Raw genomic sequence first — 23,765 nt, 5'->3', positions numbered from 1 at the left:
TTATACTTTAAAATTTTCAACCATCACTGGATAATGTTTTAATAACCTTGATATTTATTTGTTGTAGTAACCTTGGTAATCTTCATACTATTGATTAAAATTTGTTTTAATTTTGAAATTTGTAAATGTAACTAATTATTATTTATTAGGTCTCAGAAGATGGAAACACTTTAAGTATTCTAAGTTATGAGCTTATTACAGTTGTGATGATTTACTTATTTCACTAGCACTTCTTCAAAAAAGTGTAGATCTTTGATGAGAAGAAAGGATGAGAATGTAATATGTCTGATTTCAATGGTAATACTGGAAGGCACAGCCACAGTTGCACATTATTAACTATTGAGGATAAAGGTATATTACACATCATGTCTTGAATAATTGCTCAGCAATAGGAAAAAGATATTATCCTATATTACCTGTGCCATGACTCCAGATAAATGAAATGTTCATAGAATTCAGTTATAAAGACAGACAGTATATCAGTATTTGCCTAAGGCGAACTACTTTATAATGATGGTTGCTTAACTTGGTAGGAATTAGTATAATTTATAAAATTCTACACTGTAAAAATGCATAATGAACATGTTAAATACATTCCAATCAAATTATAAAAACTAAACACATCAGTTTCATAAGAAAAACTGACACTGTTAGGGGTGTCTAAACTGTGAATCTTTTCTGTGAAGTTGTTTTAACAATTTGTGTGCATGCATGACTTAGTGTTTGTGAAATGAAGTTTCTTTATCAGTGAAGTGAAATTAAGAATAACCTTTGTCTTGCCGGAGTTTTTCCTGGGTAAAAAGTAATGTAGAAGTAAATCAAAGCAAAAGCAATTGTACAATGTATTTACTGGATAACAACTAGCAAGCATAGTATCTGTCATACTGACATGAATTAGCCAAAAATAAAGAGGAATCGATACTTGATAAGAAAAAGGAAATTTATCTCAAAGAAAGAAATGACAGCGAAAACTACATGAAAGTAAGTTTGCATTGATCAGCAATCTCATCGTGGACATTTTGTCCGGGGGTCATGAGAGAAATTTCCCTCATTTCTCAATCCTGAGCAGAAAATTCACAGATAATCAAAACAAAGCAAATAAAAGCATATCAATTCATCACAAGTTAGTGAAAATGTGCTGAGCAAAGATCTGTGCATACATGACAAATTCTACTAAATAACATTTTGCATTTGCTTTAAAACATACTAATAGGTATGTCTTTATATATGTTTATGCATGTTTTATTTCATTGTCCTTGAAATACATGTTTGTTCTCCATCAAATTGTTTGGATATGAGTCATAAAATTTCAGAATATAAAATATTAGCGGAATCAAAAAATTAAAAATTAAAAATCTCTGTGACTTTGGAAATCACTCAATCTTTAACTTATTCTATATGGGGAATAGAATATGAACACATAATTTCTTTGGATAAAAAAACTTTATGTAAAATCAATGCATAAAGTTACACAGGGATAGGTATTAAACATTTTATTGTCATTGTAAAATGAAGGAAAGATTAAGTAAGAATGTAGTTTGGAAATATAAGAGGAGTCAGGAGTCATTCTGGATGGATTTTTCTGTGATGACTTACAATAGAACAGTGATGAAGATATAAAAACAAAGCAAATTTTAATTTAAAAAAATGAAGGTTGTATACATGCACAATTCTGTTTGGCTAGTGTCATCTAACTGTTCGACTGCCTTTAAATAGCATCATTTATGTTAATAACGATGAAGTCATCTGTTTGCTTTGATCATTGTATTCATTCCTATAGAAGTATGCATGTCTTGAAGGTGTTACCTCCATTTTTATTGAACAAGATAAGGAAGCAAAATGATTTCAAGAACTTAGTCAATACTATGGGGGAAAATTGGTCCTGAAGTTTGTTTTGAGGCTGGTTATGAGGAATATTAAATCCTGCTTACTTGACATACTCCAAGCTAGGCTTCAACTTGATTTATTAAGTGTTGCACTGCAAGACAAATAATGTATTATTGGAATATCACATAGGGCCATATGTCCTGGGAATATTTTGATACATGTACTATTCAAAGTCACTAGAAACTTGGATTAGCAATTTTTAAGTAAATGATTGAAGATATCCTGAATTTTTCTGGAGACTAAGCCTGTAGCTTTTAAATAATAATTAAAGGATTCTAGAATTGCAGAATGTTTAAGAATTTCTCACTATCAAATTAAATGTTTGACATAACAAACACACTTCTATAATACTAGTAAATGATTTAAATACTTAAGTCAAATTCATGTTTCCAAAATGATTAAAGCAAGCAATTGCCAGAAGGCACAATTTTAGATTCCTACAGTTTATACATATATTCAATGATGGCTCTTTAATTTTACCAATTAATTGTCATATTTAATAAATTAAATAACTCTAATTCTCTTATACTTTTATGTAAGTCCTATATTAGAGATGCAATTGGATTAAGATATGATTACCACAACAGAACAAAACAAATTTATAATTTAGTTATTTTAATACTTTAGAAATAAATTCCGTTTTGTTAAATATCAATTTACATTTAAGTTGCCTTTTAGAAGAGTTGGTTTGTCTTGACTACAAGAACTATATGCTTACTTGAAACATCTTGTACACAAGTTCCTATAATAAAGCCAAATAATTAAGCTGTAAAATTTTATTCCTCACTATCTCGTGTGTAAATTTTACACTTTAATGCATGTCAAAGAATAAAGAAATTAAATGATAAAATTGACCCGAGATATAGCTTACCCTATGACAAGATTATCTGAGAATTTATTTGAAAAAATCTATAAATTAAGTTGCTTGTATACATTTAAGAAAACCCCACCAGTTACTAAGTGCTATAAATGCTAACTATTTTGCTAGGTTACTTTTGAATTTGCAACATGTTATTAAATCCCACTTAACATCAAGCTTCTTAATTTCATCTCCCTCATCACCAAAATTTATTACCTTACAAACTGTTCAGAAAGTTGAAAATGCAGCAAGTGAAAAATGTCAAATTCAGTATAAACCCACAGGAGAAACACACACATTTGAACACAGATGATCAATGTGTATTCCTTAAATAAATGAAGAGTGGAATTACACTCCATAGTTTTTTTAACATGATCAACAGTTAAAATAATAACATAACCTGAAAATTTGATGGATAGATAGATAGATAGATAGATAACCATAAATATTAACCTGCACAGTTCTTAAAATTAAATGGGGTTTGTGCTCTACAAGATAAAATATAGGAGTTGGGAGCGTGGCCTAGTAATAGTGTGCTTGTCTAGCATGCAAGAAGCCTTTAGTTCGATTCCCTGGAACCACATACACAGAAAAAGCTGTGGCTCAAGTGGCACAGCATTAGCCTTGAGCAAAAGGACAGTGCCTAGACCCTGAGTTCAAGTCTCAGGACTGGCAGAAAAAAAAGAGAAAATAGTTAAATAGCAAAAATGGATATAATAAAAATAATTCCATCCTATTAAACAGGCCAATTATCATTAATGATCATAAATTTAGATTTTTTTACATTATAATTCTAGATTGATGGATATGTAATTAGCACTTCAAGTTCATATAGAATATATTTATAAAATAAAGCGCTAGAAATAATTCTGGTAACATATCATGTTATTTGTCTTGATAAAATAAGCAATATGTGTGATCAAACATTCTGTAAAGAAAATGTGTCTCATGAAAAAGTATTAAGACAAAAAAATGTTAGAATGGTTAGATACTATTAAATAAGAAACAACTTTAACTTATCATAAAGGAAACACATATATTTGAAATTAATTCTTTGCAATGCAAAGCATGTTCTAGCCAGCTCTTTTTTTAATTGATACATAAGCAAACTACTTGCCCAACACTTGTTAGTCTTCACACTTGACTTAAAACCACAAATTCTTCGTATGTTTGAAATGTGAACAAATTATGTTTGTGTGACTCATCAGAAAAATTATTTTTATTCAGTCAGATTTGAAAATTGGACTTGTAAACCTCTCTTGTTTAGGGGGAGAATCAGAAAAATATATGTATATATATATATATGTGAATATATATTCCCTGTAGAAATAAATGCCACCTTAAGATCAAAAGCTGTTTTGGAACATTCACTTCTGTAAATATCTATGTCAGTTCTTACAATATTGTTATAGAATAAAGTACTTTCATGTGACAGATTTTCTGATTATAACACTGTTATCAATGATTTTATTTGTAATAAGGTAATAAATAATCTCAGATGGAATGGCTACTTGTCCTGTAGATTTAATAAAATTTTCCATTTATTTTCCTGTGGAATCAAAATTAGGAAAATGCAAGCATAATCCTGTCGAGCAACACAGAAGCTCCTGTGTCCCTCCATAACAGCAGCCAATTCGTTGTATGCTATGGCTTCTTGATTGCAGTGTTTGTCAACAGCCCCCAACTCTGAATTTTTATATAAAAATGAGTCAATTTATCCTTCATTGGGACAATCTGCACAAATATTTATATTTTTATTTATGAGATTTTACTTCTATCTACCTCAAGGGCATGTCCAATATTGTAAAACTTAGTTCCTAAATTTGTTTAACCTCTGTGAAGAGACATAAAGGGTTTTAATGACTGCACTTTCTTCACATTACCTCCTGAAAACTGCTTCTCTGAAGTTTAGAATATTCCACCAAGTTACAGAGTGCTTGATTTTCCACTGATGAAAGTGGCAATAGGGAGACACTAGAGATTTGTGAGGAAATAAGCACTTTTGGTGTCATTTAACCAAGGTTCTCCTATGAGGGGCATTCATCAGTTAGATGATTTATTAATTTGGTGAACAGCTTCATGATTAAGCAAGAAATAGTTGTTTACCAAAGGACGTGTACTAACTCATCACGTTATCCATCAGAAAAAGTTCAGGGACTCCATATTAGAAGAACCAAACATAATTTCAAGATAAAAATCACAAATAAATTCAACACAAAGTCTCAACATTGTAGAAAACAATTTCTGAAACTTTATTGTGAATTTTAAAGTACAGTTAGCAAAGGATGGTATCCTTAATATAATTAATTGGAAATAAAATTGAAAAGAAATGCACATACTACCTTTTTAAAGCAAGAAAAAGTACAGAATTTTGAAGCCACAATATATGTATATATATACAATTATGAGTTCAATAAAGCTTCTAAATACATTAAGTATATATCTTTTTTAAATAAATAGTTGTTTTGACACTTGTGAGCCTTAACACTGATTACACCAAAAATTGTTTTACAAAATATAGCCCAAAATGGAATGTTACACATTTTGATATACAACTTTTAAAATAATATTTATATTTGTTACTTAATTCAAATTATAGTGTACAAAGTCCATTTTAATGAGGATAAGTTTTACTTGTGCATTTAACACTGTTCAACAAATGTATTATTAAGATGCATTCCTATACAGGTTACTAATTTTCCATTCAACTTAAGTCACTACAAATGGGAGGAAAATTCCACTGATTATAAACAGAAATTACTTTGAATGTAAATTATTCATATGACACGTCAACGTTTTTTGACTTTTTGATTTCTAAAATATATTTCTTTGTTCTTGAACCACATGGCTTTGTATAACAAAATTTTTTTGGAAAAAATAAAACAAATTTTATTATGTTGAACTTTTTCCTCTGTAATATTCTAAGCTTAAATAATACTTTTACTTATCCTTGAAGAAAATTCACTAAACTTTTTCAAATACAATGCATTATGAAATGCCTCACTAAGAATTTCAACAATTTATTTCACAAAGTAGCAATAGAAGATATTGTGTTGTAAATGTTACCTAAAGACTATAGGAAAATGTGATATCCAGTGTTTTACCATCACAATAAATTACATATTTTATCCACATTTAATTATTTTGAGCATATAGTTGCATATTGCATCTTCAAATTTGCAAAAACCTGTTGTTTTAGATGAGTGAAATAAAATGTAAATCTTGGAGCTTTTCCTTTTTGTTGGTATGAAACAATTGTTTTATTTTTCTTTAAGATTTTTGAAGGTTAAATAAACAAAGCTATCCTGGTATGATAGAGAGGGAGTTGATAGGAGGAAATGGCCACTGAAGGATACACTTTGCATTCATTAGAGAGCAATATAGCTTAGATGGGTATGTTCACTAAAAATATTCTGGGTAACATCAGAGTACTATTTATAGAAGGGCTAGGTGCACAATATTATCATTATTAGTTTTTACATATGAACCACATATGTGACATAAGAACATCTATTGTCCTTGGATATTACTATACCTAATGTCCTACCTAAAATCTAGTGATATAAGTTAAACCATTCTAAGCTTCCCTAATAACTACATCTCTGTTTCAATAGTGTGGCATCACATGCTAAACACATAATCAATGTCTGTAACCCGCCAGGTTATTTTCATCGGCCAGAATGCACAAAATTCTGCAAAAAAGACAACGGATACTTGAGAGGCTATAGAGAGGAAACATAGAAAATTGGATTTCATTCAGGAGGGGTCATGAATATATAAAACCTAAGGTTTGTATTATCATGCCATCAATGCTGTGAAAATTCAGATGATGAGAAGACGGAATGTCCTGGCAAATTAGTGCTCTGTTCCTTTTGTTCATATTTGTAACTGTGAGTGTGTGTGTGAGTGTGTGGTCTCGTGTGTTCCTGTTTGGGTATGAGTGGGTAGGTTTGTGGGTTCATATCTAATGCCATAAAAATATTGAATATAATTCAAGTCACATATGATTTACAAAAAAAGTTGAGTTATTTCTTATTTCTTCCACAGTAAAATAAATAGGCATTAGTTGACATGTAGTTATGTTGTCACAGCACTGAACTTTCATACTTTGACAGTAGGAAAGTAGTGATTTAGTTAATGATGAAATATGTATAAATGGCTACTAAATTAAAACATATCAGTCTCTTGGCCATAATACAAAAAAATAAGACAACAAGAATTTCAAATAGGCTTTAATTACTTAATTTACCGAAGTTAATTATATATACACAAGGCTTATTATACTGCAAAAATGTCTAAGCTCCTTATTACAATTACAAAAAGATTGAAGATAAATTTTATTTTGTTACACCTTTTAACTTCATCATTAGGATTAATAGGCTGATAATGCTGCCTTAAAGTAAATCTATAAACCAAAAGACTCATTTTCATTCACTAAAAATATATCATAATTAAAATTTTCTTACCTTTCCTATACAAGTGATATTCTTAAATTTGGCATCATTATAATTCTTTTGGATTTAAACAGATTTTTTAACACATACTTTTAGAAATACTGAGAATTACTATTTATCTATTGTCAAAACGAGCTGAGCTTGTAAATGTGATAATAAGTTATTTTAACACTACTATGGCTCATGATTGGTAGTAGGAACGTGCCAAATTAAAACCTAGAACCACAAAATGTACCTAAAATAAAGACAGCTAAGCATTCTCAGCCAATATGAGAAAAATAAACAAATATAACTTGGGTCTTTAGGGCATTATACTTATAAATATGATAAAACTGGTAGTGAGGGGAGGGAGAAATACCAAACATTGTATATTTTAAATATAGTTTAAAATACATTAAGGGAATTTTCAAAATATTGGGGATATAATATTATATTTGTCAAGCATGCATGAAACCATGAGTTTGATTCCTCAGTACAACATACACAGGAAAATGAAACTGGAAGTCGTGCTGTGGGTCAAATGGGAGAGTAATATCCTTGAAAAATCCCAAGGATAGTTCAAGCCCCAGGACTGGCAAAAAACAAAACAAAACTTACATTTTATAATGAGATGAGATGGATTTTTTTGTTTTTAGTGACATTTCAAAAGAAAACAAAGGTATTCAAAATGTATACAACTTAGCATGGAGCTTTTCTCTTTTAAATTAAATACACTTCCCAATTGTGTGGATAGGATACACATGCATATTCTATGTATATACTATGAAAAATAACTGGCTAAAATAATAGACTACATTCAATTTTGCCTCGTTGAGTTAAAACAATTCTTGTTTCTTTTAAAAATGACATACGTGTTTGATGAAAAATACTTTGTAAGCCTTAAACTATGAGCCTTCTACTTCCTTGTGCATCTACTTCCCTGAGAGTCTCAGAGTACAAATGGTGTGATCTGGTGACATTTATTTGAAAACCACATCCCCACAGAAAACCATTGATAAATGCTCACTCCGGTTTCATTATTTCATCAAATTCTTCAAATCATTACTGAAATGCCTGCAATTGATATATATTATCTGGAGATCAGAAAACATAAAACTGGGAAGCTTTAGCTCTCCTCAAGGCAACATTTCTATAGCCTATTAAATGTGACCCTTGTAATGTCTATTTAAATGGAATCTTCTGCCCATCGTAATTATATCCAATAAGCATAAGTCACTATATGTTATCAAGAATATCTAGAATATCAGTACATAACTAATTTAGTTTTTCAGAAAGCCTGCTATGCTTATCCCCTAAAGGATAACTCTAGTTGTACCTTAAGTAAGTTAGATTACTTAGATAGACAAAGTTGAACTTTAAAAATAAACACAAGGAAGCAGGTACTTGAAAAGGGTGGTGTGAGGTCAAAGTGAAAGAAGCAAATACCGAGGAGAAGAGGGAGAGAATGCAGTCAAGAACTCAATTTATATCCTACAAAATTAAAAACAACGTAGGGCTGAGTACAGAAAAGATGGGTGAGGATGTTGAAAGTGGTGACATCAAAGAACACATAATAGTCATAAACTGCTATGTTAAATGGCAGCTCTGTTCTACACGTTTTTAAAGATAAAAATAAATTAAAGTGACAATAAAAACAAACTATTTCAGATGAAAAAAGAAAAATCAACACATCTTCTTTGATGATTTAATTCTTGTCTGTAGAACAGAATTTGGGTTTTCACACTCAACCTCCTGATTCTACCAGGGATGTACACGCACAGGCTATTCTCTAGCCAAATTCTGCTAAAAATAAGACCACTTTCAGTCGGTTTAAGGTTGCTTTCATTAAACATGACTTCCAAAATTAAAAAAGAAGGAAACTCTAAATCGATATTTCTCTAACCATGATATAAAATGGAAATATAGAAAAGTGTAATTCCTAGCACTTCACAATTGTGTTGCTGGTTTCATGGTCCACATTCCTTGCTTGTATCGAGATCATGTAAAAATAATGTGAATATTCAGGAATGAAACTCAAGAAAATTTAACTACCCCATATCTGTGTTTGGAAACAAACCCTTACGTCTTGTCTACTCATTATTTAAAAATATACCCATCAACCATCAATTTCAATGATGGCCTTTAATTGGAATAGTGAAAATGTCTCTGCCTATTAATACCTATCAGACTCATCAAAGTAAAAGCAGCTGCAGCTAAAACAGATTTATAAGAACAAGTTTATGGAAAGAATAGAGATTTTTTTATAAAATTGAAAGAAATATGCAGTTCAATATATAATTTTTGGGGATTATGAATCACACTTTTTATATAAAGAAATGCTCGGTATTGGTGATGGACTCATGAAATTTCAGTTATGCAAATGGTATAAATAGGAGAATGACTCTGTGAGGCTAGCCATTGACAAAAGGCAAGAAAACAAACAACAACCATAACAAGAAGATATCATTGGCTCAAATGGAAGTAACCTGCCTAGCTATGTGAGATACAGAACACCCTAACAGCATTCTGAATAAAAAGAGGGGGGGAGGAGGAGGAGGAGGAGGAGGAGGAGGAGGAGGAGGAGGAGGAGGAGGAGGAGGAGGGAGGGAGGGAGGGAGGGGTAGGGAAAGAAAAGAAAGGAAAAGGAAAGGAAGGGAAGGGAAGGGAAAGTGGGGGGAGAGGGAGGGGAGAAGACAGAAGGGAAAGACTATTTTATTGAGTTAATTAAGCTTTCTTGTTGGAGGAATGTGACTATGCACAACACATATAAGCAGAAGAGTTTACTCCAATTTTTACAGAAAAAGTTGTGTGACTCTCTCAGATATTTTATTTTTACAGGTTAATATTGTAATATTTTCACCGGGAAGCTCTATCAATGTTCATCCATTAAAATCATGTATGATAAACAGACGCGATTTTACTATCCTGATGAAATGACTCACTATCACAACCTCAGGGGTATCTTAAAATTTTAACATGTGATGATCAATATATATATATATATTTACCACACATGGTCAAATTTTTAAGCAAGGAAGTCTTATTGGGGTGATAAGACTGTACCTAGTAAAAGGCTAATATTTCATAAACAACAATGAATAACATATTTTAAGCATGTTCTACTAGGCATGAAGAGATATTAGATATATTAGAGATTAGAGTATTAAATAAAGATTTTTTTGAAAGGATAGAAAAGGCAATAACAAGAAAAAAAATCACATTAGTACAGAAATGACATCTATTCATTATCATCAAAATCTGACCCATTATTTTTCTAGATGTTTTCTAAAGTAGGACTCATAGTATAACTGAACCCTAAATGATATCCTGCTTTTATGAGATGAGCAATTGCTATAATTTAACTGTGAAATTTCACTGTGAAGAAAGGATCTAGAATCCTATTAATTTAGGGATGACAACCATGCATTCCTATATCTAGATAATAGAGAGAGAGAGAAAGAGAGAAAGAGATTCAGATTAAGTTACATTATTCCTGAAAAAATAGCAGCTATATCTTCGTATTTAAGATGATAGTTCTAGCCACATTATGAGTAATAATTTCATGCTTGAATTTTTTGTCTTCTTTTGTGATTATTTTTAATTTAAAAAGAAAATAATTTTCTAGTTCTGAAAGATAAACTAAGGCAAAATCTCAAAGAAGATTAAGCCAAAGCTGTTATCACTACCAGTGCAAGAGAGTGATAAAAGATTATATAAACAGTGGTAATACTGAAAATCCTTTGATGTCATGAGGAGACTTGCTTTGAGACTATGTTGCCACTGAAGTATTTGAATATGTAACAATTAAGAAAAAGAAGAAGTAGGCCAGATGGATGTAGCTTGGTATGGGGAAACCTGCCAAGAAGTAATATTTCTCTAAGTGATTCCTAAAAGCCCTTCATCCAATGTTTAATAATAGAAATGAAAAAATAAAATCTATGTCCAATTATCTAATTTTCAGAGAAAAAAATTGTCAAGATCCTAAGTAGAATTTTTGCAAAGTAATTATGGTTTTGAAAACACATTTGTGTGGACTAAAATGGGAAATTAAATACATAGCAAAGTACTGAAAAGGTAAAAATATAAATATTGATTTGAATAAATTCTATTGATCTATTTTCTTTGGTAATGTGATGCATACTCACATATAAAATGCATAAGCAAGTAATTGAAACTATGTTAAAAAAATCCAAATTAGCTGTCACTGTGTGTAAATGTGTGACTGAAATATGTCTGATTATCTGCAGAAATTTGTTGCTCTGGACAGGGTAATATTTGTGATTTCCATGCCAACCTCTGTCTAGATGATGTGTAAATGTGTCTGTCCTTAGAATATCCTGTTGTTTGGTCCTAAATAAATTTACAAATATGTGATGTTTTCATTTTCTATTTTAAAAAAGTGTGCTGCATATATTCGTGTGATTGCTCATATTAACTGCTTTTGAGTACCAAAAATTCTCATATTTTCATTAATATATTTAATTAACAAGTGTGATTTCACATTTTCTTCCTAAACTCTACATATTTTAGCAGGTTTCAGTTTTGTAGTTCATTTAATTATAGTAATTAGTTGGTGATAGTTGCCTAAGCAGCCACAGAACAGTTGGAAAGATCCTTTTAGTGTTACTCCCAAGCTTGATGGTTATCACTGAAGTCTAATGGCAATTAAAATAGTATATCTTCTAGCCATAAGATTTTTCTCTTTTAAAGAATGTTTGTATGAAAATATTCAGGTGAAGCACTATATGAAGAACTTTATTTTTCATAAGGGAAAGCTTTCACTTAAATGACTAAAATTTTAGAATAATTTCCTAATATAAAAAGCATCCAGGGCTGGGAGCATGGCCTAATAGTAGAGTGCTTGCTTACCATGAACAGTGCCCTGGGTTCAATTCCTTAGTACCACATACACAGAAAAGGCCAGAAGTGGTAGTATGGCTCAAGTGGTAGAGCACTAGCCTTGATAAAGCCCAAGGACAGTGGCCAGGTCCTGAGTTCAAGCCCCAGGACAGGCAAAAAAAAAATGCCATCCACCTGGGCACTGTGGCTCATGCCTGTAATCCTAGCTATTCAGGAGGCTGAGATCTGAGGATCGTGGTACAAACCCATCCCAAGCACTAAAATCTGTGAGACTCTTACCTCCAATTAACCACTAAAAATCTGGAAATGGTACTGTAGCTCAAGGGGAAGGGTGGTAGCTTTGAGCTGAAGAGCTGAAGAGCTTCCAGGCCCAGAGTTCAAGCCCCAAGACCAAAGAGGAGGAAAAAAGTGATCCATATACAATTTACTTTGGAAATTAACTAGTAAAAAAATAAAATTGTCTTGACTAAAATTTAAAGATCAATTGCGACATTTCCTTTGATAATGAAATCAACGCTTGAGCAAATATAGAAACACATACCTAACGACATTTCTCAATTTTTCAATATTTATGTCATTGCACAGATTTGCTGAGATTTTGGAATAAAATATTCATAAGAAAATGGACTTGCCAAAATCACAACCATCTCTAAGCAAAAGTCAGTTAGGTTAAATATTTATTCCATCCAGGTTTCAACATCTGTCTCCCATGACTTCGTTAACTCATGTCATTTCAAAGGATTACTACTAAAACATTCTTTTACAGAACATCATGATTCAAAATATCATTCTCAAAGTCTCTTTAAAATGAGAACTCCCTATTTAGAAACATTGCCTATTTTGAATTACTAGTCTACATCATTAATACATGCCATGTTTCTGTGGTATTTTAAATATATAAAATAGGTCAATCTTACAGTTTTTAAATGAATTTTTATTCCAACTATATTAACACATTTTCCCATAGGAAAAAATGTGATTTTAGAAAGAATATGATAGCAAAAAAAGGAATTTCCCTCTAAATTAAACAAAAGATAAATTTACACCTGATATGCATGCAATTAGAGTAATAAATGCTGGAATTTCATTAGACTATTGAAAGAATATGCCTTTGAGATGGGTTAGAGAGAGAGAGAAGGAGAAAAAAATTTAAATAGATTTCAGGGAAATTATCATGTCAATTTAAAACTGTGTATATATTTTTAAATAATGAGGTTTCAAGAAAACAATGCATTATATTTCCATCCATTGAAATATTTTAGGAAAAAACAATGTCATTAAAATTATATAACACAATTCCCAGATCAAATAGTAAATAAAGAAACTAATGTCACACATCTTTGGTTGAATTTTAAACTCATATTTCAAGCAATTTTAAGTAGTACAAATTGGAAGTCATAGGATATAAATCTAGAGTAAAATTTCAATATTAATTAAGAAAAATATAAATATAACATGGTTCCTTAGTCTAGTGATAAGGTTGGATATTTTCTTACACCAAAAATCATCGATGGTTAGATATTTTTTACTTGTCAAAGTACATTTAAATAAGTATTTAGAAGTCAGAAAACTTTCTTCACATTGCCAAGTGAGAAAACTCAGTGAATCTGGTTCCTCAAGGGGAAGAAATTAGAAGCATCATGCAGGAAATAGAGAGAGTGAGTGAGGCCAAACTGCCAACTGCAAGATAGAGGCTGGTATAACAATTAGAGAAGAACAAAGAGGGAGGGAACCGTGGGTGAGTGGAATTATATAGGCAAAAGTGGGAGATGTGGTAACAGAGAATGTGGAAGTGATCTCAGAGCTTGGGCAACCTCTCAATACCCAAAGAGGGTATGTCCAGGGAGGCTCAGCAAAAGGCCTCCATTGATGAGGAAATGAACTCAGAATCTGGGGTCTTAGCTGACTCATAGTTAGTCTAATTGACAATCACGTGACCACCAGTTTCAGGCAGGTGATTTCTGGTAAGGCCACATGTTGTCTTTCATGAACAGGAAGCAGGAAGGGGTTGTTATGCCAAGCAGACCTAACAATTTCTTCATAAAGCAAGGATCTGATTATTGAAATGTGACTGATACAGACTTAGTGGAACTCGCCAATTATTTATATGGATATATTATAGAATCTTATTAATATATATAAATGCGCAATATGTTACTTGATGCGAGGAAGAATGCTAGGTGTTTAACCTAAAAAGAAGGAATCCAAAACCTTAAAGTATAACTTTTACAAGTTACAGTTTATAACTGGTCATTCAGCTTCAGTGTCATTTTTGCTCACATGGCAAAAATAGAATTTATTGAATATGAACTGTATGTCATGCTATAGCCCATGAATCAACTTCATGATGTCTGGTACCCAAGAAAGTGTCTGTCCAGACATTGTGCCTGCATTGCTCAGTATCTCCAACTTACAAAATGGAAATCACATTCTTAGTGTAAATCAAAAAAAAAAAAAGAATCTATGCTACTTTGTCCTATTTGATCTGGTTGGCTAAAATTTAAATGCACAAACCATAAGCATTTCTATCAAGATGTTTAGTTTTCAAGATCTTACTAAGTCACTATCTTGAATGAAAATAAAAGTAAAATTAAAGGCAAATCCAAAAATAATTGATATGCACTGTGATGGAAGTAAAGATAAATACTACGTTAAAATTTTGTGTATTTACAATGTAAGTCGAAAAAATCCAATTAAAATTTGACTATATATTAGTTTTGATCGATATAGTTAATTGAATTAGTTATAAACACTCACCACATTCTGCTAGATGTTTAAATCAGCAATTTTATCTTGAAAATTTCAGGTATTTCAGTAAAGGGTTTTGGCCGCAGGATATTAATTAAAGGTGTGTTTTGTTATAATCATATTGTTATATTAAAAATAAACCTTAGATCTCATTAATGTTCTGATTATCTCCATGTTCAAATATTATAAACTCCCATATTCAGGCATTAAAAACTAACCTATGAAGAAACACATGATCTTAGAATGAGAAAAAATACTAAAAACCGTTGGATATTGTCCTTCTGGCATCAATTTGACAAATCCCAGAAATATGAACCATATACTCCAAGGCATGTTAAATAGTTTGATTACACAGTAGATGCCATTACTTCAACAGGGCTGCTTTCTAGTCTATGGAATAATTGGGAGCAAGAACCAGCAGGTTTCAAATGACTCCAGCTGTGCTAAGTACTGACTGTGCAACAAATTTGCTCTCTTCTATGTTGTTTTGTAATAGGAGTGATGCATAAGGTGAAAATCCCCAGACGGCAGAGCACCTATGGGGAATCAACAAGGAACTCAATTAACAGCAAATACTAAAAAGAATAGAATAGTTTTAAAATGGAATGTACAACTGAAATAGGTAAAATGTTCAAAATTATATACAAAGAAATCATATAATCACAAGGCAATAAGTACTGATATCAAAACAGAAAGGAATGTGTTGTGAGGTTGTTGCTAAAGTAAACTTCACATAACACTTTGGGAGGCATATAATGTAAATTAGATAGATGATAGATGATAGCTGTGTAGCTGGATAGATAGATAGTCAAATGTGATGTAATGAAGACTCGTGTAAATGCAAGTGCCGAACTTATGAAAAATATTTTTGGAACTCAAATTAGAAAACAACCAAAAATAGAAAGGAAAACAAGGTTGATTAACTAAATATGGGCACTTCTGTCAGGGACAAATGGATCTCCTTAGATAAAAGAGATTAAAAAAAATAACTTCCCTTCAATATCTGTGTAGCATCAGGTAGCTATGACCAGGTACCAGTTCACTTACTCTGGTAAAGTCTATGAGTTAGACATAATTAGGTACATTTAATAGACAGGAAAAACAAGGACTGGCAATCATCTCAATCATCTGACCAATGTCACATTGCTTTGATACAACAGTTTATCAAGACATTTTTGGTAGTTCAAATGTTTCTCATAGTCTCTTCTCTTTCCTCTGGAAACAAATTTAAATAGGTCAAAAATTTCAAAGGCACATTTGAATCTTGGGAATGTAAAACTATTCAACGAGTTCCATTAGATACTAAATATATCTTTCTAAAATTTAATACAGATCCCAGACAGAGAATTAATCACTATTCAATTACTTTTTCATTTCCTTTTATAGATTTTATACTAGATTCAAGTGTACTGTCTGTATGGCTGAACAGTCTGACAGGGGGATTTTTATGTGATACTTGTTTTCTTCCAAAATATACGTCTATAAAATGGATATTAGAGAAAAGTCTTGATAACTCTCTTAGAAGTAGACATTCAACAATCTAAGTATTCAGAGATTTTGCTAAATGTTTTGGATAAGGAGGCTTAATAAATCTGGAAACAAATCCTCTTTTTATTAATCTCACCTCTGTCCTTCCAAAAACAACCAAATATTTAAAAGTAGTATGACTGGTAGGCAGAATGGTATATGACATATTAGAAAGAGTGGTAATTAGAAGAAAGGCAAAAATGAAAGATACCATGAAGTCATGTCGAAGTTGACTTTGAACTAGATAACTAAGGTCTTTATGTGTTTTTGATATTAAGTCATAGGAAAATGAAACAAATATGTAAAGTCTAATTCAAATATCAGCTGATTTTTTTCAAGTTAGATCAACATTCACTGTCTATCTTCCCTCTTCTCGGCATTATTACCAGCAAACAAAGTAAGTTAGACACATTTTAGCTATACTTTTCTAACCAGTGTGTTATAAATAATAATAAATCATAATTTGATTTGAAACAGAAAGACCATTAAAGAATAATTTGTGTTTTGAGAAATCTTGACTACTTTCCTGAAGAATGGGAAGCCTTGCCAAAAACAGATGGTATTGTAAGAATAGTTTAAGCCCGGAGGACTGCAGTACCCAGTATCATGCAGAAGTCAATAACCCTTAGCTAGAACAGAATTTAATTGTCTAAAATAGAGTCTTTAGATGTCGAAATGCTTTTGCTTAATAATTACCATGTTTAAAAATCAATCAAAGGATTCCATGTATTTTACTGCCACTGCTTGACAGAAGTTCTTGCTGTCAAGATCACGAGTGAAAATGAGTTCGTGTTATATTAAAATATCCTGAGATTGTGACTGTTTCAATACACTGTAACTGAATTTCCATACTGATTTCAATGTGAGGCAAAGAAAAGCATTTTCACATAAATTCTACTTTCATTGCAATTGCACAATTGAATAGGTTCAGTTCTGTGTCTAAAAAGTATTCCTTAATTTCAACAAGATACCAATTAGAAAAACACACATTTAAATTGGTGAAGAAAAATATCTGAAACCACAAGTCACAGTGAATCATTTTTCTCCAGTATGTCTAACATGAAAGGATTAATTCCAGGTCTTGTTTTACATCCTATGAGTGGGTCATCAATTCACTCTTGGGCACATGCATGCACATGAGGTCTACATATATAAGCTATGTGATTCTAAAACACTAAAAAAGAAATTGGAAATAGATTAACTCATACAAATGAATATCATCTGGCTATTGAGTGATAAGAAGCAGAATGAATCATAGTTGCCATTCGGCAAGTGTCCCCAGCTGACACACAGAGGAAAGCTTATTGTCATTCCAGAATGCCCAGGTGAAAATTGGTTCAATGACATGAATGTGTGACACAGAAGGCCACCAACTCACAACTCAAAACTCTCTCCATTTTGTCTCCGTTTGTCACTCTCACCTTCGACAGCAAGTTTCCTGCAGAATCCTATGTAACTGCGCATTTGAACATCCTCAGCATGCAGCTGCTACCACACAGGCACAGATTGGTTACATCCTCCGAATCACAAAAATGCACCAGTATTATTTTTCTCTCTCTCTCAGAAATGATCTACCAGAGAACTTCTGTCAGCAGAAGACATTTTCTTCTTCCTTTAACAGCTACAACTTCATTTCACAAATCCTCTATGTTTCATGTGTCTCCACATTGTGGTTTGTTTAATGAGGGAAAATAAAACACCTTATTCTCAGAAATTGGGGTGGCTATGACTCTGTAGCCACCACCAAAAAAATACCATTTTATTTTCAAAATTAATTCCTTATGATGACTCACAAGAAGCTACTGTGCCTAGTATGAGCAATATATGGACTCTGAGTGGAATAAATACATAAAATTCATAAAAATCACTTAAAATGAACATAGCCATTTCCACCTATGTGTGTGTAATAGGGTAAGTCAAAGATATTAAGCTTTAAAGAACACTTTGGCATTTCCTGAACACTCATGTGAAGGTAAATGTCTGCATCTGAAATTACATACTGTGCTACAAAAAAAAACACTGTCTACAAATGAAGCAAGAGGAATTATAAAAATAGTCTGGGAAATGAGTCAATGTCTTTTTCTATGAGTGAAAAGTGCTCAGTACACAATCCTCTTCACTATGGCAATGCTATATAGTCCACCTAAGGTAGCTGCCTAAGATTTCCAACTGATTCACTTTCAGAGGAGAGTTACACATACAATTGAGTTTCTTCTCAGGAGAGGTAGAGTCAGATAATGAACATCAGAAGATACCACAAGGCAGCAAATCATCTGTCTTTAGAATCAGCAAAGATCAAATCTGCCCATTGTAAGACAAGCATTTAAGATTTGTATTCTTTTAGATGCATTGAATGTTTTCATATTTGAAAAAATAAGAAGAAAAAACAGGCAGGACTAATTCCCTAGGCAAATTCCCACTCTAATGTGGAAGGAAATGTGTTAAAGTTGTATTACAAAGCCTTTACTTCATATTTAATAGGCACCTGCAATAACAGCATTATACAAAGCTCTCTACTTTGCAAATCTTTAAAACCCCACTTAATTTTCAGCACTGATTTCCTGCAATCTAAGAGCTTATGAAGGGTTCACTGTGTTCATACAGATCTATGCAACATGTGCCAGAGCTTCCTTGTCTGTGACAGCATTCATTTGGAGGTGAATCCCAAATTTCTATCATTGGCATGCTTACTTCCGAATAAAATAAATATTCTCAGGATGAAAGCTGAAGATTAGGAGGACAGAAAAGAAGGCAAAGTAACTAGCACTGGAAGAGAGATATGTAAATACCAGCTCAATGACAATTCTTCATATCATTCACAATAGAAGCTTAAAGATCCAAATACTCAGCAAACCATTAGTTTCTCAATATCCTGAAAAGGATTAGAGAGTTTCTTAATCAACTGCTGAGTGTGAAGAAAGTGTGGAGATTGGATATGAGCAAAGCTGTGTAATAGTAAAATGCAAAGATAGTCAGATATACAAACTGTGGAAGCATGTTAAATACAAGATACTGTATGAGATTAAATAGAACCCATCTCAATTCTTCCTTAGACCTCATGTTTTTTTTAAAAGCCTTTGTAAAATAAAAGGTGCTAAAATTGTATGTTGCAGAATTCTCACAAGAATAGGTAAGCCTCAGCTATATCTCCCTAAATACTGCAAAAATAAGCAATCACTCAAATATGCCTGAATAATATTGCCTGTGATCACAAGTTTGTCACTCCTAATAATGTGTGATCTCCACTACTCACTTTCAATGCCAAATGCACTTATTTTATACATATGCACAAACAGACCCTTAATAAATTCCTTTGAGTTGTGAATTTCTTTTTTTGCCAGTCCTGCGGCTTGGACTCAAGGCCTGAACAGTGTCGTTGGGTTTTCTTCAAGGCTAGTGCTCTACCACAAGAGCTATAGCACCACTTCTGGCTTTCCCTATGTATGTGGCACCAAGGAATCAAACCCGGGTCTTCATGCATGCAAGACAAGCACTCTACCAGTAGGCCATGATCCCATCCCCAGAGTTGTGAATTTCTGAAAGCTATATGCTATTGGTCATAAATCTCTAACTGTCATTATTCTTGCATATATGTGACAAAATGTCTGTGGGACAAAATAGAAGTGAGAGGAGGTAACTTATAAATTTTCCAGTTTACTTCTATTGCTTCTGAGGTATTAGAGGACAATTGTTTAACTTAGATAGGAGTTTTAATTTTAAGAAATCATGTCTTAAGGGAAAAGTTATATAAAAAAAGGCAAAATGTTATACAGGTTAACATATCTTTCCAGTTTGATGTATCTGATGACTGACAGTGCTATAGATTTTTATCAAAGAAAGGCAAATAAGCATGTGTTCCTTTCCAAATGAAATGTTTGACAGATTTAACAGCTTTCTGAAATAAGAACTGATGAAATCTTAAACAAGGGAGTACATATCCTTATGTGTCTGAGAGACCAGATTCTGTACTGACTACATTTGCATTTACATCTATAGCATGGTATAAATATGTGCCTGTGTGTGAAAGAGAGAGTTTGTCCATAAAAAGGTCATAAGATATTAGCATCATTATTCTGACTGTCTGACTCTACTTGAATCATTTCCTAATATTCTCACTAGGGTAGGGTCACAGTTTACAAGTCATATAACTTGGAAGGCTATCAAATGTTCAAATCTAGAAAAGACAGTAAATAGGACATTATGGGTCATGAAAGTGAAAAATAAAACTAAATCCAGAGCGCATAATTCTTAATTACTTATCAGGGGAGCTAAATGTATAATAACTGTTTCATTAATATTATTAAGAATCAAATTCATAGTTTGAACAAGAACCCTCTTCATGAAAATGCAAGACTAAATTTAGACAAAGCTTATCCTCTGAGCAATTTAAAGTAGTAAGACTATAGATTTGGTTTTGTTTGATTTTAAATTGTACATCAATTAAGCATCCACCACCAGATAGTCAACCTTGGAAATATTAAATCGGAATATGTATAAACTTTCCTTGGCCTGGAGGATGTAAACATACAGGCTGGCTAGGTGGACCAACCCGAACACTCCAGCTTTTTTTGTAGACTACTGAACTCCCTCAACTAAAACAATAAAAAAAAACATGAAAACAATGAATAAAACTAAAAATCTAAATAATAGAAAAAATATATTCTTAGAACAAAATCTGATTGAAAAGTGTCACTTTGTATAGTGTAAAGAGTGCAGCAGGAACAACATCGCACTGAGAGGCTAACGCTAATGTTTTATATATAATTTATAGATACCTTACATAAGTCAGTATGAAATTTTAAACCCCAGTAATCAATCTATGTCACACTATGAAGAAATTGAATTCTAGGTTTGCTGCTTGCCTTCAATTTAAATTCCCTGTTTTTCTTTTACCTATGTTAATTTGTCCTATGAGCATAAGGTAAGTGACAGCTTGTGATAATAACGAAAATGCAAACATACAAAACAATATATTATTGTTGAGAGAAAATTTCCCTGAAATTTTTTTTCTTTTTCTTTTCCACACTAAGAACTATCCTCTCTGGGCCTTGTCCATTGTAGACAAATGCTCTACTACTGAGCTACTTCCTTAGCACTGAGAAATCTTTTTATGATGCCTATCTTGTCCATCAAAATATGAAGACATGTCATCTAAACTAAAGGAGACACTGAAGTATATTCTCTAGTTACAATGGTAAGAAAATTTAGAGCATAAGAGAACAGAATCTGTTTTTTATAGAAATTTAGTCTATGTCATCAAGCAGTCATGCATTCGCAAATATTACCTATGTTCAATACAGCCACACCTTTCCATTATCTATTCTTCTTAAGTTTGTTAGAAATGATTGTCAGACCATATCTTGAATTTTATAGGTTTGGGGCATCAAATTCCAAAAGGAAATGTCAAATATTTGTTTGAAACCTCCAAGAAAATAAGTAGCCATTTTGAATAGTTTGTCAGTCTTTATTTCAAAAAGTTTGCCTAGCCACGGAGATCCCTTCTCTCTCCTAAATTTATGATTATAGGACATATACCCAAAGAAAGTGGGTAGAAATAAAAAAATCACAATTCATAACATTGTTAAAATAAATTGAAGATGGAAGCCATATTTTATAATATCCCACCCAAGTTCAATCATCACAATCAATCCACATCTCAATAGCTGAAAATATGTTAACATTTTTGCTCAACTCACATTAGTTAATATTTGCTCCCTTCATATTCAATTGCAGATTTTTTTCTTTCTGACTGTTCTAAATATCAGTGCTGTGACTTCCTCCTGTACTTTACATGACACAATAACATTTCACTAGTGATTGTAGTAGATTACTGTTAAAAGCAGAAAAGTAATCATAAATGTAATATCATATATCTAGCTGGTTTCAAGCTAAAGTAATTCCCTCTGTGACTATAAAAGCACATGCACACACTCAAGTACATATACGCACATTTTCAATGAACAAATCTTTCTGTTCATATAGATATATATATGAGAAACTACCCTGGATTGTAAAAAGTTAGCATATTTAAGCTCTTAAAATGTGCAATCCATTTAGAAAACTAAATATGACTTTTTACCTAGAACCAAACTGTAGTGGAACTGCCACAGATATTACTTCTTGTAGAACTTGTCAAATGTAAATAGACCATTATTTTTTTAACCTCAACATTTTTATTTATTATCACCCTCATCCTGTAAAAAAGTACACTGGAGCCAAGAAGATTAATTTCCCAAATGATGTCAACTGCTGCCTCAGGAAACAGCAATCATCAGCTTACTGTAAAGCCTCAAGTTACAATAAAATGCTGTCAATACTTAGGTGAGAGTTGTGCTGGGCAAAAGCAAGTCTGCTGGAAGATGTTATGAACGAAAGGGAACTCAGATCTCTTGTTCCAATATGCTAAGGCAGGTTCTAAAAAGTTTGTTCCCTGGATTAGCAGGATCAATATTAACTAGGAAATGACTAACAAGTTCATCGCCACTGGCCTGATCCAATGGAATTGAACCAGAAACTCTTGGTGAGGCCCTGATTTTTGTCTTAGCAGAAGTTTTCCAAGTGGTTCTGAAACATCCTACATGTATTTTTAAACCATATCCACAAATAAGACCTTAATTTCTCTTCTTGGGAAAATAGACTCTAGAATTTTATCATTTCAGACCACCGGACTGGAACTGATTATGCTGTCACCCTCTCCAAATTACGGTGGGGAACTTTTCTCTTTTCTTCCCCTAAATAAATACATACTGACATGTAATATTTTGCTTAAGCTATGGAAATTTTCAAATTTGAGAAGCTAAGAGCACTCAAAAAAGTTTATGGAAAGTAGCTAGTGGAACATGTACTGATAGATTTGTTATACTAAATAGAAATAAAAGCTTAAGAAGATAGAGTGACTGAGAAGACAGAGGGAATGATTTGTAATTGTTCAGTATATTTTTAGTAGGTCACCGTAAAGGAAAATAGCAAAGAGGAAGTAATCAGACAAAACCGAAATCACTGTAGCACACACCTGTCTGTAATTTAGAAATCAAGCATGCTTTCATTGTATAGGCAATACAATTTAGTGGTATTTATACTTAGTAACTTTTTACGAAAGATTCTTACATTTACCCATGTCAATTAGCAGCATGAAGTGGAGGTGATCTGATATGGTCCGTGAGAAAAAAATATTCACAAATTATAAATTATTTGGTAAGTTCTTTCAAAAGTTGCTGTAACAGTAAACTTTACCTTCTAAATTATGTAGCTCGTACAAAAGCCACTAGTTGAAATGAAGGAGCAAACCAAGCAAAAGATGGATTGCTTCCTTATCTTAACTAAATCAGCTTCAGATTGTTGTCTATAATCTAGTGGAAACAAAAATTTAAAGTATAGTATATACTTTGTGTCTTTACAGAAAACAGGCTTTTGTCTCCCTACTGATTTCTCATATTCTTTTTCTCCAACTT

At 32.2% G+C, this 23,765-nt stretch overlaps 1 protein-coding gene across 7 annotated transcripts in view; it reads right to left on the bottom strand.

Annotated features, from left to right (window-relative positions):
• Positions 1-23,765, bottom strand: part of Pcdh9 (protocadherin 9) — an 832,893-nt gene that overhangs the window by 801,451 nt on the left and 7,677 nt on the right. Inside the window, exon 3 of one of the 7 annotated variants that reach the window (XM_090342057.1) lies at positions 13,507-15,323. The exons of the other annotated variants lie outside the window; for them this stretch is intronic. Within the exon in view, the coding sequence (XP_090198183.1) occupies positions 15,231-15,323 (93 nt within the window). The 3' untranslated portion in view covers positions 13,507-15,230. Of the gene's footprint in view, positions 1-13,506; positions 15,324-23,765 lie in introns of those variants that run through there. 7 annotated transcript variants of the gene reach the window in all.

This window comes from Megascapheus bottae, chromosome 11 (genome assembly GCF_031878675.1).
Source record: "Megascapheus bottae isolate mThoBot1 chromosome 11, mThoBot2.hap1, whole genome shotgun sequence".
Classification (NCBI taxonomy): domain Eukaryota; kingdom Metazoa; phylum Chordata; class Mammalia; order Rodentia; family Geomyidae; genus Megascapheus; species Megascapheus bottae.
This window is presented reverse-complemented; position numbering and strand designations above follow the sequence as displayed.